A 23786-nucleotide genomic window follows, 5' to 3' on the forward strand; every position below is an offset into this window, starting at 1 on the left:
CCTGATTGGTGATTCCCCTGCTTCTTGCCCTTCCCATTTATGCAGGGAAGGCAAGCATTGCTGGTAGCCCTTGTGTGGGTGGGTCAACCACTGCCTGTCTTATCTTTTGGGAATTGCTTCCTCCTCCACATTATTTTCTTATGCTTTCCCAGATGTTTATCCAGAGGATGGCCATCCTCTTCCTGCATTATCTCACTTGTATCTCACCTAACACAGTTTTTCTTTTTGCTTTTTTTCTCATGGAACCAACATAGCCAAAATGGTACAATGACTGCAAGAAGAAATAAGAATAAGAATAATTTATTAAGCCTGTATGCTGCACAACTTCCAATGACTTTGGGTGGCTCACAACAATCAAAGAAATTACAATAAAATCAATAAAACATAAAAGATGGCAAGCATGACAGACCAGATGGAATGAAGTGAGAGCTCTCCCTCTCCTTCACCAAAGGCTTGGTTGAAGAGCCAGGCCTTCACAGCTCTTCTGAACAACAGCAGAGTGGGGGCCATCCGGATCTCAGGGGGAACCTTGTTCCAGAGGGCAGTCACTGCTACAGAGAAGGTGCACTTCCAGGGCCCCAATAGATATTGATTAATTGAAGCAACCTGGAGTGTGCCAAGTCTGGAAGGTTGTCATACCTTTGAAAGATCACACATTTTTTTTTCAATATATTGTTTCATTCCCTCTATTCAACGATCCCACTCTCGCAAGATCCTAGAATGCCTCCAATATTCTGTCACCATCACCAATGTAACCAGCTGACATTAGCTTCAAAAGAAGTTTGTTGAAGCTTTGTATCATCATGCCTATACTGCAGCATCTTTTAAATATTTTGTAACCACAAGACTATTGGAAATTGTTTCTGCATGAAAATATTTTGGTAACAATTCTTTTATGAGAGCTTTTATTAAACAAGCAACAACATAAACAAGACTCCAAAAATAATGTATTTTATACTATCACTGATCTGAAAATAAATCCTAGTGGCATCATCATATCTTTTACAATGTAATATTTGCCTTTCATTTCTTAGGAACCACTGAAGAAGATGAAGGAGATGACTTATTGTTGGGTTCTGTAGATGAATTCTGGTGGTTTCCTCACATGTGGAGCCACATGCAACCTCATCTGTTCCATAATGAGTCATCACTAGTGGAGCAGATGATTCTGAACAAGGAATTTGCACTAGTGAGTATCTCTAAATGTATCTAGGTTGCAAAATAGACTGTCAACATTTTACAGTAATTATTCTTGAAGTAAAATGAGGATAACTGAGTATAATAGGTCTGAATTACTATAAAAATATAAAAGTCTTCAGTTTGGTAAATTGAAGGAAACACTCCTAGTCATTCTGGTCACTTTAGTTACAAGATTCTAGGAATGTAGTGGTGATTCTAGGAGCATTCCTTAACAGAGGGCTTATTATGAATCAGATATTTCCAGTGACTTATGCCTCTGTACCAGATGACTTTCTTCTTGTGGTTCTTTACTTTGAAACCAAGTTTGAATTGGACAGTCCTTCAAGTAGAGGACTCTGTCAACAATCATAGATAAAGTAGGATATGGCACTCCTATAGCCCTATATTTCAAATCTCTTTCACAACAAATACCACTTTATTTTAATTAAAAACATCTGCACTGAATCTTGGATTATTCTTTTATATATTAGGATAATTTACACAGAATGGGTGCAGGTAAATATTGTAAAAACAGGTGAATATTGTAAAATTCAGGTACAGGTGAATATTATAAAAACAGACAAGAGGTTGGTCACACCTTTAGATTTTGATTCTTCATATCCTGGAAATCGTTTCATTTCCCTTTGCTTTTGATCATATTTTGAGGCATTTTAGGGTATTCCAGAGAGTAGCAGTTCAATCATCAGAAACAGACCTCTGGATTCATCTCAGTCACTGCCAGCTCCACAATATATTAGAAATACATTATTGTTGTTATTATCATTTAGCAAGTATACTATTACTAGAGTAAATAAGGTTCTAATTCATGAATTCAGAATTCCTATTTATTTGCTTTACTTCCTACTCATGATGACAATGATGATGCATACTGTTTTTTAAAATATATTATCTATTATGAATCAAGATTACCACTGCATTTTAGAAACAACAGAAAAGAAGGGGTATCTGAAAAGCCTTCTAGGCTGGCTTATAACTTCCTCTCTTTTGATTCAAGCACAGATGATAGTTTTAGGATTAAAGATGCTTTTCCCAACCTGATACCATTCAGTTATGTTGAGACTATAGTTCCCAGAATTCACATCCAATACAGCCAAAGACCATGATGGCTGAGAATTCTAGGAATTGTATTTCTCACATATCTGGAGGGAAATTTTCTTAGTTGTCTCTGAGTAGTTGCAAATCTGAAAAATCTCTACACTATGAACTTAAAGTAATTTCATGATTTTAATATTGTTCATGAAAGTCTACCCATCAGTATCAAGGGACCTGATAGCTTTGTAATACCTTTATTTCAGCATCTTTACTAACCTAAAAACATAGAGACTAAGAAATTAACAATTATCACATAAAACATTAATATCTAAAAACTGTAAGAACGAGGACTAAAGAATTAAAAGATGAAAAGATAAAATATGTACATCTGTATTCTATTTTTTTCAAAAACTAGCAGAATAAGCTGTGGCAACCAAAACTGTAAAAGTGTGCAACTTGAAATTCATAGTAACAGTATAATAGTTAGACATGAACAATGTTGAGTCTGATTGGCTTTAGCTCACAACCATTTCCCAGTAGATTTTGCTTGCTGCCAAGCAAAACTCGGAAATATTATATGTTATAAAGAGGGTAGGGTTATACAGTAGTAGGGAGATATAAAATTGATCTGTGTGGCTTGGTAAGATGATGCACAGTAGTAGAATAACGATGCTGCCGATGTGTATGTAACACGAATAGGAGAGAAGAATGTGCTTTGTGGTTTCAGTTTGCCCAACACTGCAGCAACAGAGATGTTTCAGGGTTATTCTTATACATTCCTTCTAACACTGCTAAGGGAAGAGCACTGTAGTCAGCCAGAGGTTAGGGCGTTCTAGCTAGATAAGATATATAGCTGGTATTACTATGTACCTTAGGCTTCCAGAGATTGGGAGATGTAGAGCCTTGACTAGGTGAAACTGGTCATCTGCATTCATTATAACCTGTTTGAGTGAACTGGCCTGCTTGTAACCAATTGGGGAGGGGGGCAGGTTTAACGGATGTGGTGATAGCCCAAGTGATGATAATTTAGCCAACAGGATTTGCTTCCAGGTGGATTAACATTCATTCTACAGTGAGGGAATGGTCATATGCCTGTTGGGAGAAAGGGTCTTAGCTTTAAAAAAATGGTATGGACAACTATACTCTGGGCTTTACTTTTACCAGGCCTTCCTCTACTGTTAGAGACACAGTAGGAATACAGCTCTTAGGAACCGGCTATCTCTATTTTTAGTTGCTATTCATTTTTTTTTAGCATGGCACCATTATTTTAGCCATCTAAAAATGAGCTTTTTGGCATGGTATTGCTATCACTATCTGCTCAGGAAGATCTCATGAACTTTCTCCAGTCCTATTTTCAAACAACCTTTTTATTCCAGAATATAAAGACCTTTTACAATTGAGCAATTTTAAATACTATTTAATGATATTATTCTCTCTTAAGGTTCCCTAGTTTTCCTGGAAAGCTTTCCTAGAGAAAGAAATTAATGTTAAATCAATTTCTATCAGTTTCTCTTCTCACAATCATTCCTCAAATAGTTCTGTTACTTTTCCATACTTCCTGAGTTATTATATTTTAAAAATATATATGGTCTTCAATACTGTTCTGAAGAACCATAGCTTCACATTTCTACTTGATTCAAATTCAGACAACCAGATAATATCCTGGTTAATAGAAGTTAAATTTCCCCATTTGGTCTGCAGTTCATTTCCACATGCAATAGTATTTCTTTAGTGAGAAAAATACACCCCCTTTCCACATTATCTTCCTAATGGAATTGGAATAACATGGCTTAACATGGTAGGAATGTTTTAGCACAGAAACTCTTGTGGAAACAGAATAAAATAAAGGCTGGGAAAAATGACAAATCAGAATTGACAGATACATTCATCCTACTTATGAATAGACATGTATATGATTGCACTTTCAGGCTATCGTGTTAGCCTTACCTTATTTGAAAGCTTTGCTGAGCTGAATGAACTTATTTTTGAATAAACATGTCCCCAGAGGAGATTCTGAAATTGCTTCAGTCATGTCCAGGATGTGTGCTTTTTCTCTAAATCATTATGAAATTATTATGCTCATCAGTAAGCCAACAGGTAATGATAATAGTTATATCTCATCCCAAACTGCTAAAATGCACTTCAAATTATTGCCCCAAAAGGTGAATGCATGGTTCAAACAGTCTTTTATAAATACATCATTTTGAAGAAAAATTGTCAGAATGTAAAGCTGCTGTTTATATGAAAACTACCATATATATATTGGATGAAGGCAAGATCTTTCTGACATACAACAATGTAACTGTAAGCACCCCACTCTTTTGTGGGTGGATTATCAAATTCAGCCTAGGCACAAAATAATATTTACACTTACATCACTGTCAGAAGCTTCTTGGCTTCTGCTGTAGCCTCTCTATCCTGTAAAATGGTTTTCTTCTCAATAACCAGTAGGGAAATGAAAATTCGAATGCAATAATGCCAGGAAATGAACTGCTGCTATCAGTCAAAATGTATTAATGCAATTCTACCTGGAGTTGCAGATGTCTGAGACAACATTCTGAACTTGGCATTCAAAAAAGAAATCCTTTTCCTCTCCTCTCCTGAAAGCCTCATACAGAATTTTCCCCAAATCAGTTCCAAAGCAGATTTTGAGGATATGCAAGTTATAGGGGGAATCTTCACAAAATCATAGAACAGAACATTGTTGTAGAGGTTACCTACAGTAGTCCAGTCTCCTGCTCAGTGCAGGCTCCACTAGGGGGTCTCTAACAGGTGACCATCCATCCTTTTTGGAGACTTCTGGCAAAGGGGAGCTACCATATCATGTAGCACCATATCATGTGACAGCTCATACTGTCAGGAGTTCCTTCTGATGACTAACCTGAGCCACCTTTTTGTAGACCTGTTAATGTCTTTGTAAGTGTAGTGTGCTTGAGTCCCTTCAATGGTCTGGCATTTTTCATGTAACAAGAAAAAAAGGAAGAGGGGAAAGAATAAATAATAAAGAAGAGGTTATAAATGGGTGGATGGGTTTCTGAAAATCACTCTGTTCTGCCACATTTTGCTCCAAGTCTTAGTTATCTATACTACATTACTGAAGATAAAATCCTATCCTTTTATAATGGAGAAAATGTAGTAGCAAGCACCTACATCAACTACCCTACTTTTTATCCTATATTAAAGAAAACATAAGGAAAAATGTATGAAGATTTAAGCAACATTTTAAGTGTATAACTTTTAGCATTATGAATATATTATTTTAAAAGCTCAAAGAAACTGGACAACTAACAACACCCTTCTTATACTTATTAATAGGTTTATTGATTGAAGATTTTCCCCATATTTATGTCCCTGTATTGTTCATAACTTTTTGTTATGGCTTCTGGCCAAAACAAATAAATGAAACTGAACCAAATAAGAGCCCAATCAATCCACTGTACTGACAATATGCCCACATTTTATATCTTGGCTGTGAAGCCACAGATTTTGTCCCTGATGAGTCTAGCATTGTATTCTGATCTTCTAAGTTACTTGAAGGCAGCTTCACTAGATTTTAAAAATAACTGTTGCTTCACTCAAAGGCACATCAGAAACTTTTCACAGTATATATTAAAAAATCCATTTAAACACTGTCTGTGTTCACACTTAGTTAAAAATATATACCAGGTATAATCTGCCCCAGCCACAAAGAAATGTCTTTAATGTCCCTTTTAGAATTACTCTGCACTGTGTCTCTAATTCTTTTGTTTACAATAAAATGAAAACATTTATTGCAAAGATTACCAAAAATCCTGAATACTATGTGCCATATAAATTGGCTCAGGTTTACTTGTAGCATGAAACCTATGTACCAGACTGCTATACAGTTGAAGAGTTTAACACCATTTGGATTAACTGGAGACTAAGGTAATTCACAGGAACCTACTTAGTTTTACATTGCAGAATCTTCAGACAAATAGAGCAGTACCTATTGGCATTTCCAACCACATATTAATTTACTTTCAGTCATTGGAGTATAAAACAGCCTACCCTAACTTGTGACCTACCAGATGTGCTCAGACAAAGTCACCCAGTATTTCCATATGGCAAACCCAAATGTGGATTCTGAATGACATAGTAGTGCAACATTTCCCAGTTGTTTCTACTTGTCCAATCCGGTCCAGCAGGATGGACATATTGTGGGTCCAGTCAGCCAAGGACCAGGAGATGTGCCTTTTCTGCCATGGCGCCAGCCCTCTGGAACATCCTCCCTCCTGAGATTAGGATGGCCCTGACCCTTTTGGCTTTTCGGAAGGCCTTGAAGACCTGGCTCTGTGCCTGGGAACCCAAGTGTGCATAGGGCCCTCTTTCATGGTTGTGCCGATATCAACGTATTTTAATATCTCTTGGCTGTATTTATATTTAATTTTCTGTATTTTTTAAACTGTTTGACTGTTTTTTTTTTATTATTATCGTTAGCCACCCAGAGTCACTGGTCTGAGATGGGTGGCTATATAAATTAAATAAATAAACATATCTGAAGGCACCAGGCTGGGGTTCCTGCTGGCAAATGTTTTGACAGATTAGGTAATGTTATGTTCTACAATTATTAGCTTTGTGGAGGCCCTTAATATGGTAATCATTTCCAAAATTTGTCATTCGACCATTAACAATTAATACAAACCTGCATTCTCCAGTTGTATTCATCAGGATACAAAATACATTTAATACTTTAAAAGACTGAAAATTTACAGTGGGATAAATTGCTAGAAAAGAGCAATGTGTTTCCCTCTCCCCAATACCTTTGCATGAATAAAATAAAATAAAATAATGCATAAAGCTGACATAGTAAGAATGAAATAAAGTAAAATAATCTCCTAGGGAACTTCTTTGCCTGCCTGAGAAACAGTACTTGAAAAAAAGGTGTCCTTGTGTTAAAAGTAGAAAGAGCTTATGTAAATCTTTTAATTCAGCAAGGTGACAGCTGACAGCCAACATTTCACCTCTCTCCTTTTTGACAAGACTCAAAGCAATTCAGCAGGGATCGCCTTGTTGTGCCAACAGAGGGCAAAAGTATTTTATTTCCCTTAGATTGTTGGAAGCATAAATTTGCTGTGCTAGAATTGTTACTGCACTTGTTGTGCTAAAACTCTAGCCATTTAGAGAGCACTGTTTTGTGGGTGAGCCTCATTCAGGGATATTCCAACCTTGGGCTTTCTTCATTTAGCATCTCTCATTTTAAAAAAGGGATCTTTTACTCTTGAGATAAAGGAGTGTGGCCAGTGTTCTATCCAACTGCTGACCCAGAATTAAACTTCTTTGTACACTTGTCTTTATCTAGACAGAATAAAAACAAAATATGCCTTAGCCATGTATTTTTAAATTATATGAAATGCAAGGGTGCTTGAGAGTATGTAAACATTTAGCATTTAGGACTTTTTGTTCAGCCTTATCACAAATCTCCCCAGACATAGGCACCAGTTTTATGAGCCTAGACTTGAAATTTGTCATACCAAGATGTGTATATGTAGAAGATAGACTTTATGGAACATACTGGATTTGCTACTCAGAACTGAGTCCAGATCTATGTAGAAGTAATTTAGCCACAGTTTATTATGGCTTTCAAACATATTGTTATTTTGACTGATTGATTGATGGATTGATTAGACTTTGAGGCTATCTGGCTCCAAAAAGACTCTGGGCAGCTTACATATTTTAAAAGAATATACTGTATATGTATATTAAATATGTAAATATATGTATGTAAATGTGTGTGTGTGTATCAATCACATAGCTGCCCAGACAAAACCACAATGTACCCCCACCTCACCCCACCTCCCAAAAATATTAATTGCCAGGGGCTCCACAAACTTGGCAATTCAGCCAGTCTTAAGAGACTTCTGGAACGTTTAAAGGGTGGGATCCGTACATATTCCTAGAGGATGCTGTTCCAAAGGGCAAGTGCCACAACAGAGAACATTTGCTCCTCTGTCCTGAAAATGACAACATTTAACATATACATATTAGTAGGACAGCTACTCAGGATTTTTATAAAATAGTTTTATTCTAGACTTGTGTGAAACTATTGTTCCAGCAAAGGACATCATATTTCTCTCCAGATAATGCTGATTCAGGTGTTTAGGAAGAGATCTGGTGGGTTTCAGTAGTTCGTCTTCTGGACCAGAATGCACTATTTTTTCTTTCTTTCTTTCTTTCTTTCTTTCTTTCTTTCTTTCTTTCTTTCTTTCTTTTTTCATGTCTTCAAGTCAGTGTTGACTCCTGGCAACTGCCTGGACAAGTCCCTGCAGTTTTCTTGGCAAGATTAAAAAATGGTTTGCCATTGCTTCCTTCCTAGGGCTAAGAGAGAGTGACTGGCCCAAGGTCACCCAGCTGGCTTTGTGCCTAAGGCAGGACTAGAACTCTCAGTCTCCTGGTTTCTAGCCTGATGCCATAACCATTACACCCAATAGGCTCTCATATACTAATTATACTATAGTATATTATATACTATATTAATGAACATATATAGCTACACATTTAGAAATAAAGTTTTCTAAATTTCTAAATAAATAAATATCAAGCCCATGTTAAAGATGCAGGGGGAGGATAGGCGACTTATTTTATCCCTATCCAGCAATGTTAACCAGAAGAGCTAACTCAAGGACCTGTGGGGTTACTGATCACCTGATCATGTCAGTTTTTATTCTGTTACACTATTTTTTAAGATTTACTTTTATCCCACCTTTATTATTTTTATAAATAACTCAAGGCAGGAAACATACCTAATATTCCTTCCTCCTCCTGTTTTCGCCAGAACAACAACCCTGTGAGGTGAGTTGGGCTGAGAGAGAGTGACTGGCCCAAGGTTACCCAGCCGGCTTTCCTAAGGTGAGACTAGAACTCTCAGTCTCCTGGTTTCTAGCCTGGTGCCTTCACCAATAGACTGAACTATTAGATTTCATGTTCATGGAACCCTAGAATGGAAGCGTTGAAAGGATCCATAGAACCTTCTGCCCAGTACAGAATCCCCAGTCGACACCAATCCAGCTTCTGTATAAGTACAATAAAGGAGACTACCGACACCTTCTCACCAGTCTATTCCATTGTTATAGCTCTTACAGTTAGTAAAATTGTATTTTACTATAATTGTAATTGTAACTGTAATTACAAACAATTGTAATTGAAATCTGCTTCCTTGTAATTTAAATCCATTGTTTCTTGTCTTGGAATTATGGACCAGCACTGAATAAGTCTATGCTGTCTTCTGCATGACAGTTTTCAAATACCCGAAGACAGCTATTGTGTTTCCCTGAAATCCTCTCTTCTCCTAGCAAAACAAATACAAGAATTCTCCATAAGTTTTTTTTTTTTCTCCCAAGCCCCTTCAGCCCAGAATTGGACATAGTTGGACCAACATAGGATAGAAAGGAATGGTTACTTAACTTGATCTCGATGCTTTATTTCTCTTTATGTGGCTGTAAAGGAATGTGGAGATAATCTTGGTGAAAGAATGAATGAAGGGGAGAACGACAACTCCGCCCTTGGAAAGTGGAAGGCATAAGAAAGAAACTCAAAATTACCCTTCAGTTTGGTATAAGAGGGAGCTGAGACAAACTCTGGCAGGCTTTCAAGATTCTGTTATTGTATTCTATAGTAATAAAGTAGCATTGTTTTCTGAAGAGCTGACATAAATTTTGCATTTTTCCCTTAATGGTTCATCCATTCCTACATCAAATTCATCTCCACATTCCTTTACAGTGGCACAGGATTGCAGTTGCTTTTTTTGTAACTGCATCACACAGTAAGGGCCGCAACTAGGGAGGGCAAGTGGGGCATGTGCCCTGGGCGCCGCACTGGGGGACACCAAAATGAGCATTGGGGGGGCACCAAAATGGGCACGGAATCCATGTTTGCCCTGGGTAACACAGACCCTAGTTATGGCCCTGTACAGAGTTAGCTTTTCTTCAGCTTGTGGTCCATCAAGGTACCACTGAGTTCACTTGTTGAATCAGCTCTGTATTCATCTAATGGTAGCATAGTCTCGCCAACTTTTTGCCAGCTTTCCTACTAGAATTTCATGGGACACTTTGTCAAACATTTTTCTGAAGTCAAGAGATACCATGTCTACCACATCCCCTGGTTAACTAAACTGGTTATTATATCAAAAAGAAGATCAAGTTGGTTTGGCATAACATGCTCATGATTCAACCATACTGGCTGTCATACCAATCAATGCATTTAAAAGAAAGGTCACAAACCAATTGTTTAATAATCTATTTTGGACTTTTCCCAGATGGATCAGAGTCAAGTTGACTACTACCCATTTCTCCCCACTGGACTAATGTTTGCATTTTCCTATACTCTATACCAGGTTTTTTTCAAACTTGGCAACTTTAAGATGTGAAGACTTTAACATGCTGGCTGGGGAATTCTGGAAGTTGAAGTTCACACATCTTAAAGTTGCCAAGTTTGGAATACCCTGCTCTATACCCATCTGCCATGATTTTTCAACATCCTCAAGATCCTTGGAGACTTTGGGATGTCATTGATCTGGACCTAGAGATTTGTTTATAGTAGCCAGATATTTCCTAACTATCAGTTTACTTACCTTGGGTTCTCATTCTCTCCTTATGTCACTTGTTTGATTAAGATCCATTTGAACACAGTTACCCTTTGAGGAGAAGACCAAAGTATATTAGGAGTTGAAGAATTTTATCCTTCCCCCATTACCTCTTTCTATCTATATTTTCCAAACAGTGGCCCCACTCCTTCCTTTTTATTCTTATTACTGACATAGGGAAAAGTTGTTTTTATTTCTTTTAGCTTCTTTTGCAAGGTTACATTCTTTTACACTTTAGTCTTTATCACTTATTCTGTTATTAGCTGATCCACTTCCTTGGCAATTTCACTATCTTCTATTTCACAGATATATTCCTTTCAGTTCTTACCTCAGTTGAAATGTGCTACACATTCACTGGAATAGTGTGCAATTGTACATTTAGTATCTTTAGTATACCTCCTATACTACTTTTGATCTAAGAATTTCTGTCCAACACTTAATACTATTCTATGCTTGTTGAAGTTAGCTTTTCTAATTTTTGTTGTGCAAAGATGCTCCAGTTCCATTTCTGCAGGTCACTTCCTCCCAAAGTTCCCATTGCTTTTACCTCTTCAATTAGCTTTTTTTATTGGTTAGGATAAGATTTAGGAATGCTATTCCCCTTGTCTTTTCTTCAATCTTCTATAAAATGAAACAGCCAACAAGACCACTAAGACTCTGAGAGACATTGCAATCTTAACTGAATTGATTTTCCAATAGTTGTTTGATATTAGAAATGTCCCATTATTACTAAATGCTTCCTCCCTTAAAGTTCTGTAATCTGCTCCAGAAAGGCATTATCCAGATCATATGATGGCTCATTGCCTACAGCACATCCCCCACAATAATATCATTGTTGTTTCCCCTTCCTATAATTTTTACCAAATGCTTTTGATTGAATGATCATACTCATATTCCTGGATTTCTACAGATGTGTACATTTCTTTGACAAAGACACTCATTCTCCCCTTTTGTCTGGCATATTTGTTTTGAATAAGTTATTCCTATCAATTCTTGCATTCCATTAATGTGTTTCATCCCATCAGACTTCAGTAATGTACACTAAACCATGTCTGTCATTCTCCGTTAAGATTTATAATTCTTTCTGTTTGTCTTCCATACTCCATACTTTTGTACACGTACTTTGGTTTTCATTTCTTAAAACCAAAGGCTACTCTTCTTTTGTGAATTGGCTGATTGTGCAAAAAAGCCAAATGGGCTTTGTACACATTTAACTGTGCTCCTCATTTTACAGTGTGATATTCAAACTGTTTCAAGCTCAAAGTAGTTTCACATTCAAAACAGGCTGTTTAAATCTGAAAGTGTTTCACATTTAAAGTTACTAATTTAAGCATTCATACCGAAGTACTGGTCCAAGAGATACTGAGAATGCTGTCTGAAAAAGAATATATTAATGTTGAGCAAAATCGAGATATAACAGAGAATTCCTTTATATCATTGCCTAAAGCCAGCAGTATTTAGTCTTTACTTTGCAAGGACACTATGCAGTTTTTACTAATTTTGGCTTATAACAGAGCAGTACAACGTAAGAGAGGAAAATTTATTAATGCTTAACTCTGATATTGCTTTGTGGTAGGAAATTAGAGTGATCAAATATCAACTATTCTCTGTTTGTTTTACGTTTTCAATATGGATTATCAAACCTTCCCTCTTAAAAAAAGTAGGCTGGTTTGTTATATATTGAATGTCATTTCAAACAACTATAAAAAGGATATTTAAAAAGTTCAATTATATGTTACCTTTTGTCTACCTTCTTTGACTTTATCCTGCGGATTTGTCAATCTAATGGGGCTGTTTTGTTTATTCAGACTGTGACAGGTGGTGTTCTCCTATGGAATCATAATGTATCTTCTTGTGAATTTCCCATATATCATCAAAAAATCCTGACATCTAATTGCCTTTCCAAGGGTTCTTATAATTAGCACCTTTATTGCTTGATAACTTTCTTCTGCCTTTTGTTATGTGCATGTTTCATCAAATTTCAATTGGAGAGTGAGCATTCTAGCAAATCATTCTTCTTACTATCAAATGACAAGGAGTAATTCTTTGATCACAAAATATGGCCATTGGTGATAGTGGTGGTTGCTAATAAAGTAATTTCTTTTTTTTTTACATCAAAAGCTAACTGAAATTTGGGAAAGCTGAAGAAATCAGGAGCCTACAAACTATAAACTAATGCTTTAATGTAACATAAAACCTGGATCTAGTTACTACCTGCCTGTTTTAGGAAAGCCAAGATGTTTGTTATCTAGTTTTTATTACTACAGATGGGGGAGCTGCTAGTCATGATGGCTATAGATTATATCCAGTGTCAGAAGCACAATGCCACTCAGTAGCATTTGCTGGGGATTATTAGTTTCCAGACCCACTTAGTGGCCTTCCACTGCAGAAATAAAATGTTGCACTAGATATCATCTTTCTTGTGATCCAACATGACTTTTATAAAGTTCTTATGACCTTTCTCCAAAGATATGCCCAGAAATCAGTCTCTTTTCTTTTCCCACATACTGTATGCTTGTTTAAGGGTTTCAGTTACTGTAATTGTTCTTTTTATACCTGATGTTTTTCAAAAACATCTGCAAATATATCGTAATTCTGGGGGGGGTTTTATGTTCATGTGCCTTCCCCTCATTTGCCCACTCTCAGGAACATGGTATTCCGACTGACATCGGCTATGCAGTGGCTCCACATCATTCTGGTGTCTACCCAGTTCATATTCAGCTTTATGAAGCTTGGAAGAAGGTCTGGGGTATTAAAGTGACCAGCACTGAAGAATACCCTCATCTGAAACCTGCACGGTACAGACGGGGCTTCATCCACAATGGCATCATGGTACATTACATTTCCATAATTTCAGAAATTGTGCAAAAATGACTAAAGCAGTATTGTTTCCCACACCGCTTACAATTCTGAAAGTGTTTTGAATTAAATGGTCACTCTTGGCTATTACATATTGGGGTTAAATTTTCTTATATGAATTTAGTGAAAGCTGGAAGGATAGTTAGGAGATATATCCAACCAGCTAGTTTGTTTAATTAACAGGTGCACATTTTTCTTCACATTAATCATTTTATAGATATCAAGTATGGACAAATTTAGTAATTCATTTTGCACCGTATCTAAAATACAATTACATCTTGAGAAAAATGAATAAGCAGGTTATGTATGGGCCTACAGCCATTCCTCTAGCTACATCTCTGTATAGGATCACAACATGCTTTATTTCTTTTTCAACCAACTCAGACAAGTTTGCATATTTCTCCTACCAGTTGTAAGATAATGAGTACTCAACATAACAGAAGAGGTAAAATTTCCAGCCAACATAAAGAGAGGGCAGCTGTTTATATGATCTCCTGAATGTCATGGCACAAGGTCAGAGCAGTTGGTTTGAGGTCATATCCTCATAGGATTAAGTTGGTTCATCAGTTAGATAAAAAAGGCTAGCTAGCTGGCAGCTATAACAACCGTGGAGTGAGAAGGAACAGATTGGAACAAAAGAACAGATGAACATTATCTCCAAAGGAAATGTCAAGGGAGTTTTAGGCAGATGAGAATCAGAAACAATTATTAGCGTCCATCATTACTCTATCAGTAGAAAAGTTGCTCAAGATGTTTATATTGAGTCTCATGATTACAGAGATTATTTCAAAAAAAAATTGGGTGGGCACAAAAACCTACACTAACCTTCCAGGAATATTTCATGAGAATAAATACTTTGAATGAAGACATGGTTTCAAGTCTCCCTGCAAATGTGAAGATTGTTTTTCACATAAATAGTTACTCACATTTACATGATTTATGTTTGTTTGCAGAAGTGATGAGGCCAATTGTGTATTTATTTTTTAACATAACTTCATATATTTTGAGAAGATGATTGCTTGGAGAATCCAAGCTCTAATATTATAAACTAGCATAGATTGTTTTGGGCTCAGACATACTGTAGTAGTATTCTGCTGCTACATGAATACAGACAAAAAAAATATGATCAACAGGCATTTGTCTAAATAGATTTAAAGATAAATTTGAATACTGTAAATGAATTGAAGAGATATGTCAACTGGTCAAAATAATTCCACACAGGATCATTATTGGGAGAAGACATCATTTGGCTTCTTCCAAGTTCGTACTTCTTTAGTGGGTCCACTATAACTCTTTACATCTCATCACTGTCCTTCCTGTTACCCATTCTCTATGAAAATTCAGGTTATGACAAGAATGAGGAGATAAAATAATATTCTTCACAAGCTTTGAATTCACTTTCTGATGAAAACTAGCTATATGGAACCTCAGTGAGAAGAAGAAATACTGCACTTAATGTCTGTTGCTTGGAATAAAACATGACAGTATCCTTGTGAGCTTCCCAAATGCTGGCCACTGTGATCATCCAAATCCTGGACTAGATAAATCTTCCATCTGTCCAACATCATTTGTCTTATATTCTCACATTGATAACTATTTTGTGTTTCTCAGTACTTCCTGTATGCAAGTAGGCACCATACATAAAACATGTTTTTCCTCCATGAAAGACAAGGAGATATATTTTAAGATACATTTCTCATCTGTAGTTTTATAAGTACTTATATTAAAAATAATTAACATTAAAATATTATTGAATCTGGTTAAACGTTGTCAACTTTTTATTTCAATAAAGATTTTTTAAATTAGCCAATTAATCTAGTTTATTAATCAGTTCCTATAAATCATATATTACTGTATTCACAATTAAAGCAAGAATTATTCAACTCAGTACTTAAAGGTCTTAAAAGTGATTAAAGCTGACACCTGTTTAATGGGGAGGAGGGGCTGGTTGCACAAATACTACCATATGTTGTGACATGGCCCTCAACTGACCTTGAACTTGCTGTGTCCTATGGCAGGAAAAAGAAAGACATCTTTCAGTCACAGACTGAAAACAGCAGAGGTTCAGCTATCAGAATGTTACAGCTGATGGAATCACATACCTATGCATCATACACCAGTGCATGCTTATATAAAGACATATCCATACCAAAAGTTTGCTAGTTGTTGTTTTATCTTTCTCAGGTACTCCCTCGACAGACATGTGGGCTTTTCACCCATACAATTTTTTACAAAGAATATCCTGGTGGGCCTCAAGAACTAGACAAAAGTATCCAAGGAGGTGAACTGTTTCTTACCATCCTTCTTAATCCTGTAGGTACTTTTTGTGTTTAAATAATAATAATAATAATAATTGCTGTATTAAGATAGTAATATATTCTATAGAAACATAATGCATGAGAATGTTTAGGAAGCAGCAATTATTTCTTTCCAAATAAAATCTTGTCTGAGATGAGTATCAATTATTCCATAAAGAAAAGATTCAATTGGAAAGTTTACTATTATGTTGGATAACATTTTATTACAGTATATAATAATGGTGATAATGATTAAAATATAATACATTACATAATATTTGAGGCTTTCCAAAAATAGTTTTATTTTTGCAACTATCCTATGAGACCAGGTTAGTATGTCTATATATTGTAGATACACAGGAGAGAATAACCATTGCTTATGTAAACCAGTCTAATTGTAGCATATTCAAGGCAAGAATTTTCTGATTTATAGCTCAGTGTTTTCAGCTCTGTGTTATACTACAAACATTTCAAGTTGATGTGTAATCCTGGATTTTATTCATTTTTTGAGCAAATAATAATAACCATAATAATAATAATAATACCAATATTATAATTTATTCTGGAATTTTGTCTCCAATCAACCCAGTTGCTGATAACCAGATATTTCAAATTTAATCCAAAACTGTGTCTCCTACTTAATATAAAGTGCCTACTCTTGTCAGCCCTACTTAGTAGACCAAACCAAGAAATCAACTCCACAGGAAGGCTAAAACTACTTTTATTATGATTGGCTATAATAACAGAATCTTGCAAGTCTGATTGTATTGTACCTCCTTCCCTTTTTTTCTTATAGTTCAATGAATTAAAGAGGTTTCAGTCTAGGCCACTTCTGAATGTTATCTCTCTATAGTGGACTTAAAATATGTTTCAACAATCCCCCATGTCCCAATTACCCTGCAACAGGTCTTACATATCTCCATCAAGGTCATCTTCCTTACTCCCTAAACTTTCTAATTCTTAGTAGAATAAATTAGCTACTAGAACTAGATTGCAAAAGTACATATGACTTTGTTCTAAATACCAAGGCTCTTTAACCTAACACATTATTCGCCATTATAGATAACAATGTATCATACTATTCCTATTTGGAGTGATCAAAACTAAGAAATGTGATTAAAAAAAAAAAAGAAATATAGCTAAACCAAATGTATATGAACGCTATTCACTATACTACTCTAAATCCTTCAGTCCATGAAAACCATCCTTGCTTTCTCCATGACCATGTACTGCTTCATTTATGTTCTGGTCACCCTGGATAAACCAATAGGAAAGTCAGGATTCTCAACAGTTACTGCTATAAAGTGCAAATATTAATCCAGAATATAGGTGGAATGAGAAATGAGAGAGCCAGTCTCACAAGAAAACCATATTTCAGGTACCTTGCAGAAGTAAGCAGGCTTATCCTTACCATGATTTGATTATTTTGTTGCTAGTTTCCAGTGAAAAAGTACTGTTTTAATGCATAAAATTGCAAGTTTCTATCATTGTTTTATTTGATATATAGATTAAATTTGAATGATAGACAGTGATACATTTATTTGTTGCCTAAGCCTACCTTCTCATTTTAAAGAGCTGTGGCCCTGCAAAATTTGAGAATATTATACAAATTTGTATAATAATTCTCATTTATTGTAGTCTATCAAGCATTCATGCACTGTCACATCTAAACCTAAATTGTGCCAGGGAACTTACTTTTCTTCACCACCTCATTTTCATTCTGCAAGTCAACAACCAATTCGTCATTTTTGCCATGGTCCACATATGTTTGGATTATCAGTATTCAGTTCATCTCAGATGCTACTGTACACAAAAAGACTGGGTTTTGTTATGGATTAACCCATACAGTTAGTCTGTACTTTGCAGTGTACATTTCCATGTTTAGACTTAATGCTGCATTCTTACATATTTAAAGACCATGAATAAATGTTAATAACTATTTTTCTTAATATGGCTTTTTAAATGTTTTGTCTTGCATAGCTACATAAATAAATATTTTTACTGCAATGTTTATTTCTAATTCCTGCCAAGATCTTTTTGTCCGTGCTCTGTCTTGTAAATTGGAGATTTTTTTTTTACTAGATGGCCCAATTTCTAGCTTTCTAGAGAAGTATCATCCTGCCAGAGAGACAAAATTATAGCTCTGAAAAACAAGTGGGTCATCATTTTTTAAGCTTCCGAAATATGGGTTGTGAAATTTACTTTTAAACAGTTGTGTAATAAAATAATTTCCTCTGTACCTCAGGAATGAAATATGACTTGACTTCAAAGAGTTTGGAGAAGATTTAAATATATGGAACACTGGTATTTAAGAATTGTTAAATGTATAATATGACCTACATTTCAAACTAAAGAGAACTTTAATGATGCCTTTATTATTTAGAAAATTTCTGTCTCCGAACTTGCTTATCACTGCCTCTACAGTGTGATTAGAAAATGTTCTATTCCTGCCTTTGCTTCACTTTAATCCTCTCCTACATACTTCCACTTCTTCTTAAGCTTCTTATGATTTCCCTGAACAACCACTTGCTAAAATTTATGATGTTTTGAACTCTGAAACTAAATATTCTTCCTATTTTGTGTCACAACCTACTGTAATCATTGACTGATAACCATTTCAAGCAGTGCATTCCATGCATATCAACACAGAAGTGTTCAAGCAGTTTGCTCTTAAGTAGCAAGTTTATTTATATCCTGCCGTTCCTCCCAGGAGATGAAAACAGTGGTGTCCTATCAAACAAAACCAAAGCTTGCTTAGCTTCACCAGTATTTCTTAGTATATGTTTTCAAACTGCCCTTTGGGCATTGTACTGTTGCTTCCTAAGTTCACACAGAAAGGAACAGACACAGGTTCCTACCTGAATGCTAAAAGTGCTGTCTCTTTGGAAGTCAGGCAGAATACTCACATTTTTCCTTCTAGGATTAATATGGCAGATTATACTGCAACATAGTGCTTGTTACATCCTCCCCTCAGTTCAATATTATGACATGGCCAGCCTCTGCAAACTTTAATTCATCTATATCCTATCCATACTTCCTTTTGGTATTTCTTTAGGTTGTCCTTTAGTTTGTTATGACAGCCATTTTGTGCCATGAACATTTTTTCAAGTAACTAGACTCATTTAGACATATACCTTTTTAAACCATTACTTTCATACCATCCTTTAAAATTGGAGGAATAGGAAAAGTGAAATTAGAATGTCCATGTATTTTGCCATAACAATTAAGGTGTTAACATCTCTATATAAGAGACTTTAGGTTATACCACGATAGCTACAATAGATATTAAATAGGAACAGGAGTGGATTCAGGAGAAGGAGCAATATGATGGCAAGTGCCCTGCTCTCTTTGAATTCTCTCTATAATAAACTGTGTATTGGGCAGGGGGCAGGAGGCAGGGCTGAGGCTGGGGGTTGGCAGCCCAGCATTCATAGCCTTCTTTAATATAAATGTTTCCTTCATCTACTGTATTGGCAATTATAGTTTTATTTTTTATAGTGGTTTTATATAATTCTTCTGATGAGAATGTTATGCATAGAACGAACACAGATGGAGGGAAATTTTTGGCAAGTAGTCCTTATAGTTGTCAACTTAAAGACTATATGTGTATAGACTGGTTTTCTATGACAACAATAGAATTAGAGTGCTTTAGTTGGCATGGGCCTTGGCATTTATCTAAGGCAAGATCCTTCTCCATGCAGGATTCTTGCCGAACTCTATTGAGGCCCTGCTTGACTATTACAGTACAAGTAGACACACAAAAATCTGAGTTCATTACAGATTTTACTTCAGGGAAAGCTGTAAAGTATGAATCGCTGGGGATGATATAGAAAACTATCAATTGCATGGGCAGAGTTCATGCTAAGAAGCTCCTACATCAAATGAAAGTACTCTGTGCTATGGTTTCTGCCAGTTTTGGCAACAAATTACCATACAGTGACCCAGGACTTCTCTTATATTAGTTTTATGTGAAAGGAGAAACCCAAAGGTACTTTAAGGAAAAGGTTTAAATTCAGAACTTTACCTATTTTGGCTGCAAAAAGCTATGTTTTTAAACATCACTTAATGTGCGTAGCTTCAAATATGGAGTAAATTAGCACATTAGACAGAGTGCAAAACTCAATTTGCTCATGCTGATTCTGCAAGACTCATACATCAAGTGCAATTTTTTTGTTACTTTATTTTAAATGGGAGACAACAATATCAATTAAAAAAAAAACCCTGCTATCTGCAGTCTGAACTGCAACAGTCAAGAATTCTGTCATCCTTTATCTTTCCTAACTCAAAATTGTCAGTTGCATAATCTTCAGCCATAATAAATAAATATCAGCAAAATGAGATGGGAAATCTGATCTCAAAAATGTTATGTTCTTTCAAAAATCATTCCAGAGGAATTGCAACAGAGTAGGTATGCTTCCTGGGTCCTGCAAGATGACATTCTTTAAATGATAGGTGCCAGAATATGCCTACCCTGCTGGACCATACTGGATGAGCAGAGGAAACTGGAGATAGGTAGTCCCTCAGTGTGTGGTACAGAGTGGTAGGCTACAGTATTACAACCAAAACTCTCTCCACAACTCAAGTTCGATCCCAGGGGAAGCTGGATTCTCTCTCAGGTAGCTGGCTCAGATTGACTCAGCCTTCCATTCTTCTGAGGTTGGTAAAATGAGTACCCAGCTTGCTGGGGAAGGTGGCGACTGGGGAAGGCAATGGCAAAACATCCCGCTATAGTCTGCCAAGAAAACATCGCAAAAGCAGCATCCCCCCAAAGCGTCAGACATGACTTGGTGCTTGAGCAGCTTTCACCTTTCACAGTCCCTCAGATAGCCAGGCCATATGCTTCAAATGGCTTTAAAGATGATAATTAGCACCTTGCACTGCACCCAGAAGCCAACTGGTAAACAATACATCTTACAAAGCAGTGGGGTGACACACATAATGCCATGCCCCCATCACTGCCCCGCCACCACATTCTGAACCAGGTGTAACTTTGGGTTGGTCTTCAAGGGCAGCCCCAGGTAGAACACATTGCAGTAATCCAATCATGAGGTGACTAGGGCATGAGTGGCTGACTGAAGGGCCTCCCAATCCAGGAAAGTGCACAACTAGCACACTATGTGTACTTGTACAAAGTAGGGAAGTGCAACCTCATTGAGAGTCAGCAATGCAGTACTGTGGGGCTGGGGTTGGGAATTAACATAGCAACTCAGTGTTGCGTGGATTGAGCCTGAGTCTGTTCCTTCCAATCCAGACCCACACAGCTCCAGGCACTGGGTCAGCATCAGGGTCTTCTCCAGTAAGTTTTGACTTCACATTACCTGTTCAAAATATTCAAGCTTCATTATTAGTGTTTCCAGTGAGCAGTCTGGTTTTACATCATCTAATATTAAATGATTTGTTCTTCTGTTGGTCCAAAGTATTCTCAACAATTTTCTCCAATATCATAGTTGAAAGAAAAATTCAATTTTCCTTCACTTGGCATTTTTGTTGGTCCAGCCTTCATGACTATTTGTTACAACTGGAAAAATCATAGCTTTCACAATATGTACATTTATTATCACTATGATGTTTCTACACTTTAATATTTTTTTAGATCTATCAGTCCTGAGATCCTGAGTAGCAGACATCTCCTAATTTCCTGGCTAGAGTGACCATCCCTGTGAATTTTTAAGTCTAGAAAGTTAAAATCTTGTCACTTCAGCATCTTCTCCTACTATTTGCTTTGGGTTGGCACTGCTTTTGCGTGGGGGGGGGTTGTTATTTGTTTGTTTTATTTTCTTTTTTGTTTGTTTAACAACCACTGACTGGCTTTTGCACTCTCAAAGTTTTAGTAGGCTATCTACTGAACTTTAACATTGGCTGGTTAATCAGATTTTCTGTACTTGTATGTCAGTCTCATCTGGTCATGGAATGTCATTCAAGTGCAGTATTTATGGTAATAAACTTTTTTGTAAGGGCAATATGTCTGTCATAAAAACATTCATTATTATTAAACCTAATTAAGATGGGACAAAGCAGAGGTTTAGGAAGGTAGGGATAACAGAATGAGCCTTTTGCTATAATAACCAGGTTCCACACCTGTACATCTCTGTGTGACATTGCACACACATAAAAAAAGTAGTAGAATTTGTTATGCATGCTGTTGTGATGCTAATTTCATCATTTTGGATGAAATGGCCAGATTCTGTGGATACCTCTGAGGGTAGGGCACGGCTATAGACCCTTTGACTGTCTGAAGTCTCATTGTTGGTGAGAAAGTAAGATGTTTTAAGGGGTAAAGCAGCTTCCATAGGCTAGAGGGCTGATATAGACTTTGTCTATTCCAACTTTAGGAAGCAGCAGGGGAGTTGAGGAGGCAGACTTGGAGATTTTAATTAAATTGGTGGTTGTATATCTGCAAATTTGAAGCATATGTTTTGCCCTCAAAACCCTTTAAAACTTCCAATGTATTTTAAAAATTCACATTTTTCACTCCAGCCACTCTGGGAGGTATGAGGGTTACAGGCAACCACATTTTGCAGTAGCTGCAGTTTGCAAATGATATTCAAGGGCAGTCCTATGTGGAGTGCATTACAGCAGTCTATATGTGAGGTAACAAGGGCATGATTTGTCAGCCCTTTCTGTTCCAGGGACATCTGAAATTGGGCCACCAGCCCAAGCAGGACAAAAGTCCTCCTGGCCACAGTTTACCCTTGCCGTTCCATTAGAAACACAGAGTCCAGGAGAACCCCAAACTGCTCTTTTGGGAGGGAGCCCAACCTATCAAAAGCTAGTGTTGATATCGTCCTTGACTCAGTCAGCCTCTGAACCAACAGTAGTGTAACTTGCTAAGGGTAAGACTCACAGTAGCCTCTTTCTCCAGACCAGAACTTTAAGCTTCCAGACATTGACTGAGTCAAACACCCCACTGCATCTCCAAGTTAATCTGGATAACAGATGTAGTGCTGGGTATCATCAGTGAATTCATGATAACATACCCTAAACCACTGAATGACCTTTCCCAGCAGCTTCATGTGGATGATAAATAAAATAGGAGAGATGGTTGGACCTGCGGCACCTCATGCCTGACCTCTCTTTCTCCATACACACAAACTGGAACCATTCACTCATGAAGAAGCAGAACCACCAAAAAACATGACCCAACTTCAAACCCTGGTGAAGTGTCAGGCCCATGGTAACCTGGAACAGGCCTATGAAAGCTGCTTTAGATCCTAAACCCAAGAACAAAAGGTTGAAATCACCCAGTACCAATAGCCTAGGTGTATCAACCACCAAACTCACAATGAGTTTGAACAGCCCAGTCAGGGATGCCATCATCCAGCTAGAAGGCAATACAACAAAAGCAACCCTAGCTGGTCCCTCTGGCCCAACTGCATAAAGAGGCTATCCTGTTCAGACTATGCAGCCAGGCAGAGGAATATCAAAAATATTCTTTATTAAATAATTATTTACAATAATCAAGTCCTTGAAGCAAGAAGAACTGAATTCAATCAAGCCCAACTGGGCAACGGCAAGACCACTGGCAGGATTGCATGAGGAGCTGGTGACAAGGCAGCAGAACAGAACTTCCCAACTGGGGCTAGAAGGCTGGAAGAGACTGGAGCATGAGGAACCAATGAAGCTCAAGACAACAGGTCTCGAATTGGAACAATACTGGAGCTATGCTGGTGCTGGGACACTGGATGGGGCTGGTCAGAGCCCCCTGGACTCTTCTGCAGACTAAGGATCAGACTGGATGGGACTGGATGACCCACACTGGACTGGAAACCAGTGACTGGAGACTTGAAGTGAGACTGAGA

The 23786-nt window shown here is 36.9% G+C and overlaps 1 protein-coding gene across 1 annotated transcript in view; it reads left to right on the forward strand.

The window, feature by feature from the left end:
* LOC134502169 (bifunctional heparan sulfate N-deacetylase/N-sulfotransferase 4) overlaps positions 1 to 23786 on the forward strand; it is a 131357-nt gene that overhangs the window by 58507 nt on the left and 49064 nt on the right. Inside the window, exons 3-5 of the mRNA XM_063310368.1 lie at positions 1035 to 1189; positions 13478 to 13663; positions 15875 to 16003. Coding sequence (XP_063166438.1) covers positions 1035 to 1189; positions 13478 to 13663; positions 15875 to 16003 — 470 coding nt within the window. The remainder of the gene's footprint in view (positions 1 to 1034; positions 1190 to 13477; positions 13664 to 15874; positions 16004 to 23786) is intronic.

Source organism: Candoia aspera, chromosome 8, assembly GCF_035149785.1.
Source record: "Candoia aspera isolate rCanAsp1 chromosome 8, rCanAsp1.hap2, whole genome shotgun sequence".
NCBI classification, from domain to species: domain Eukaryota; kingdom Metazoa; phylum Chordata; class Lepidosauria; order Squamata; family Boidae; genus Candoia; species Candoia aspera.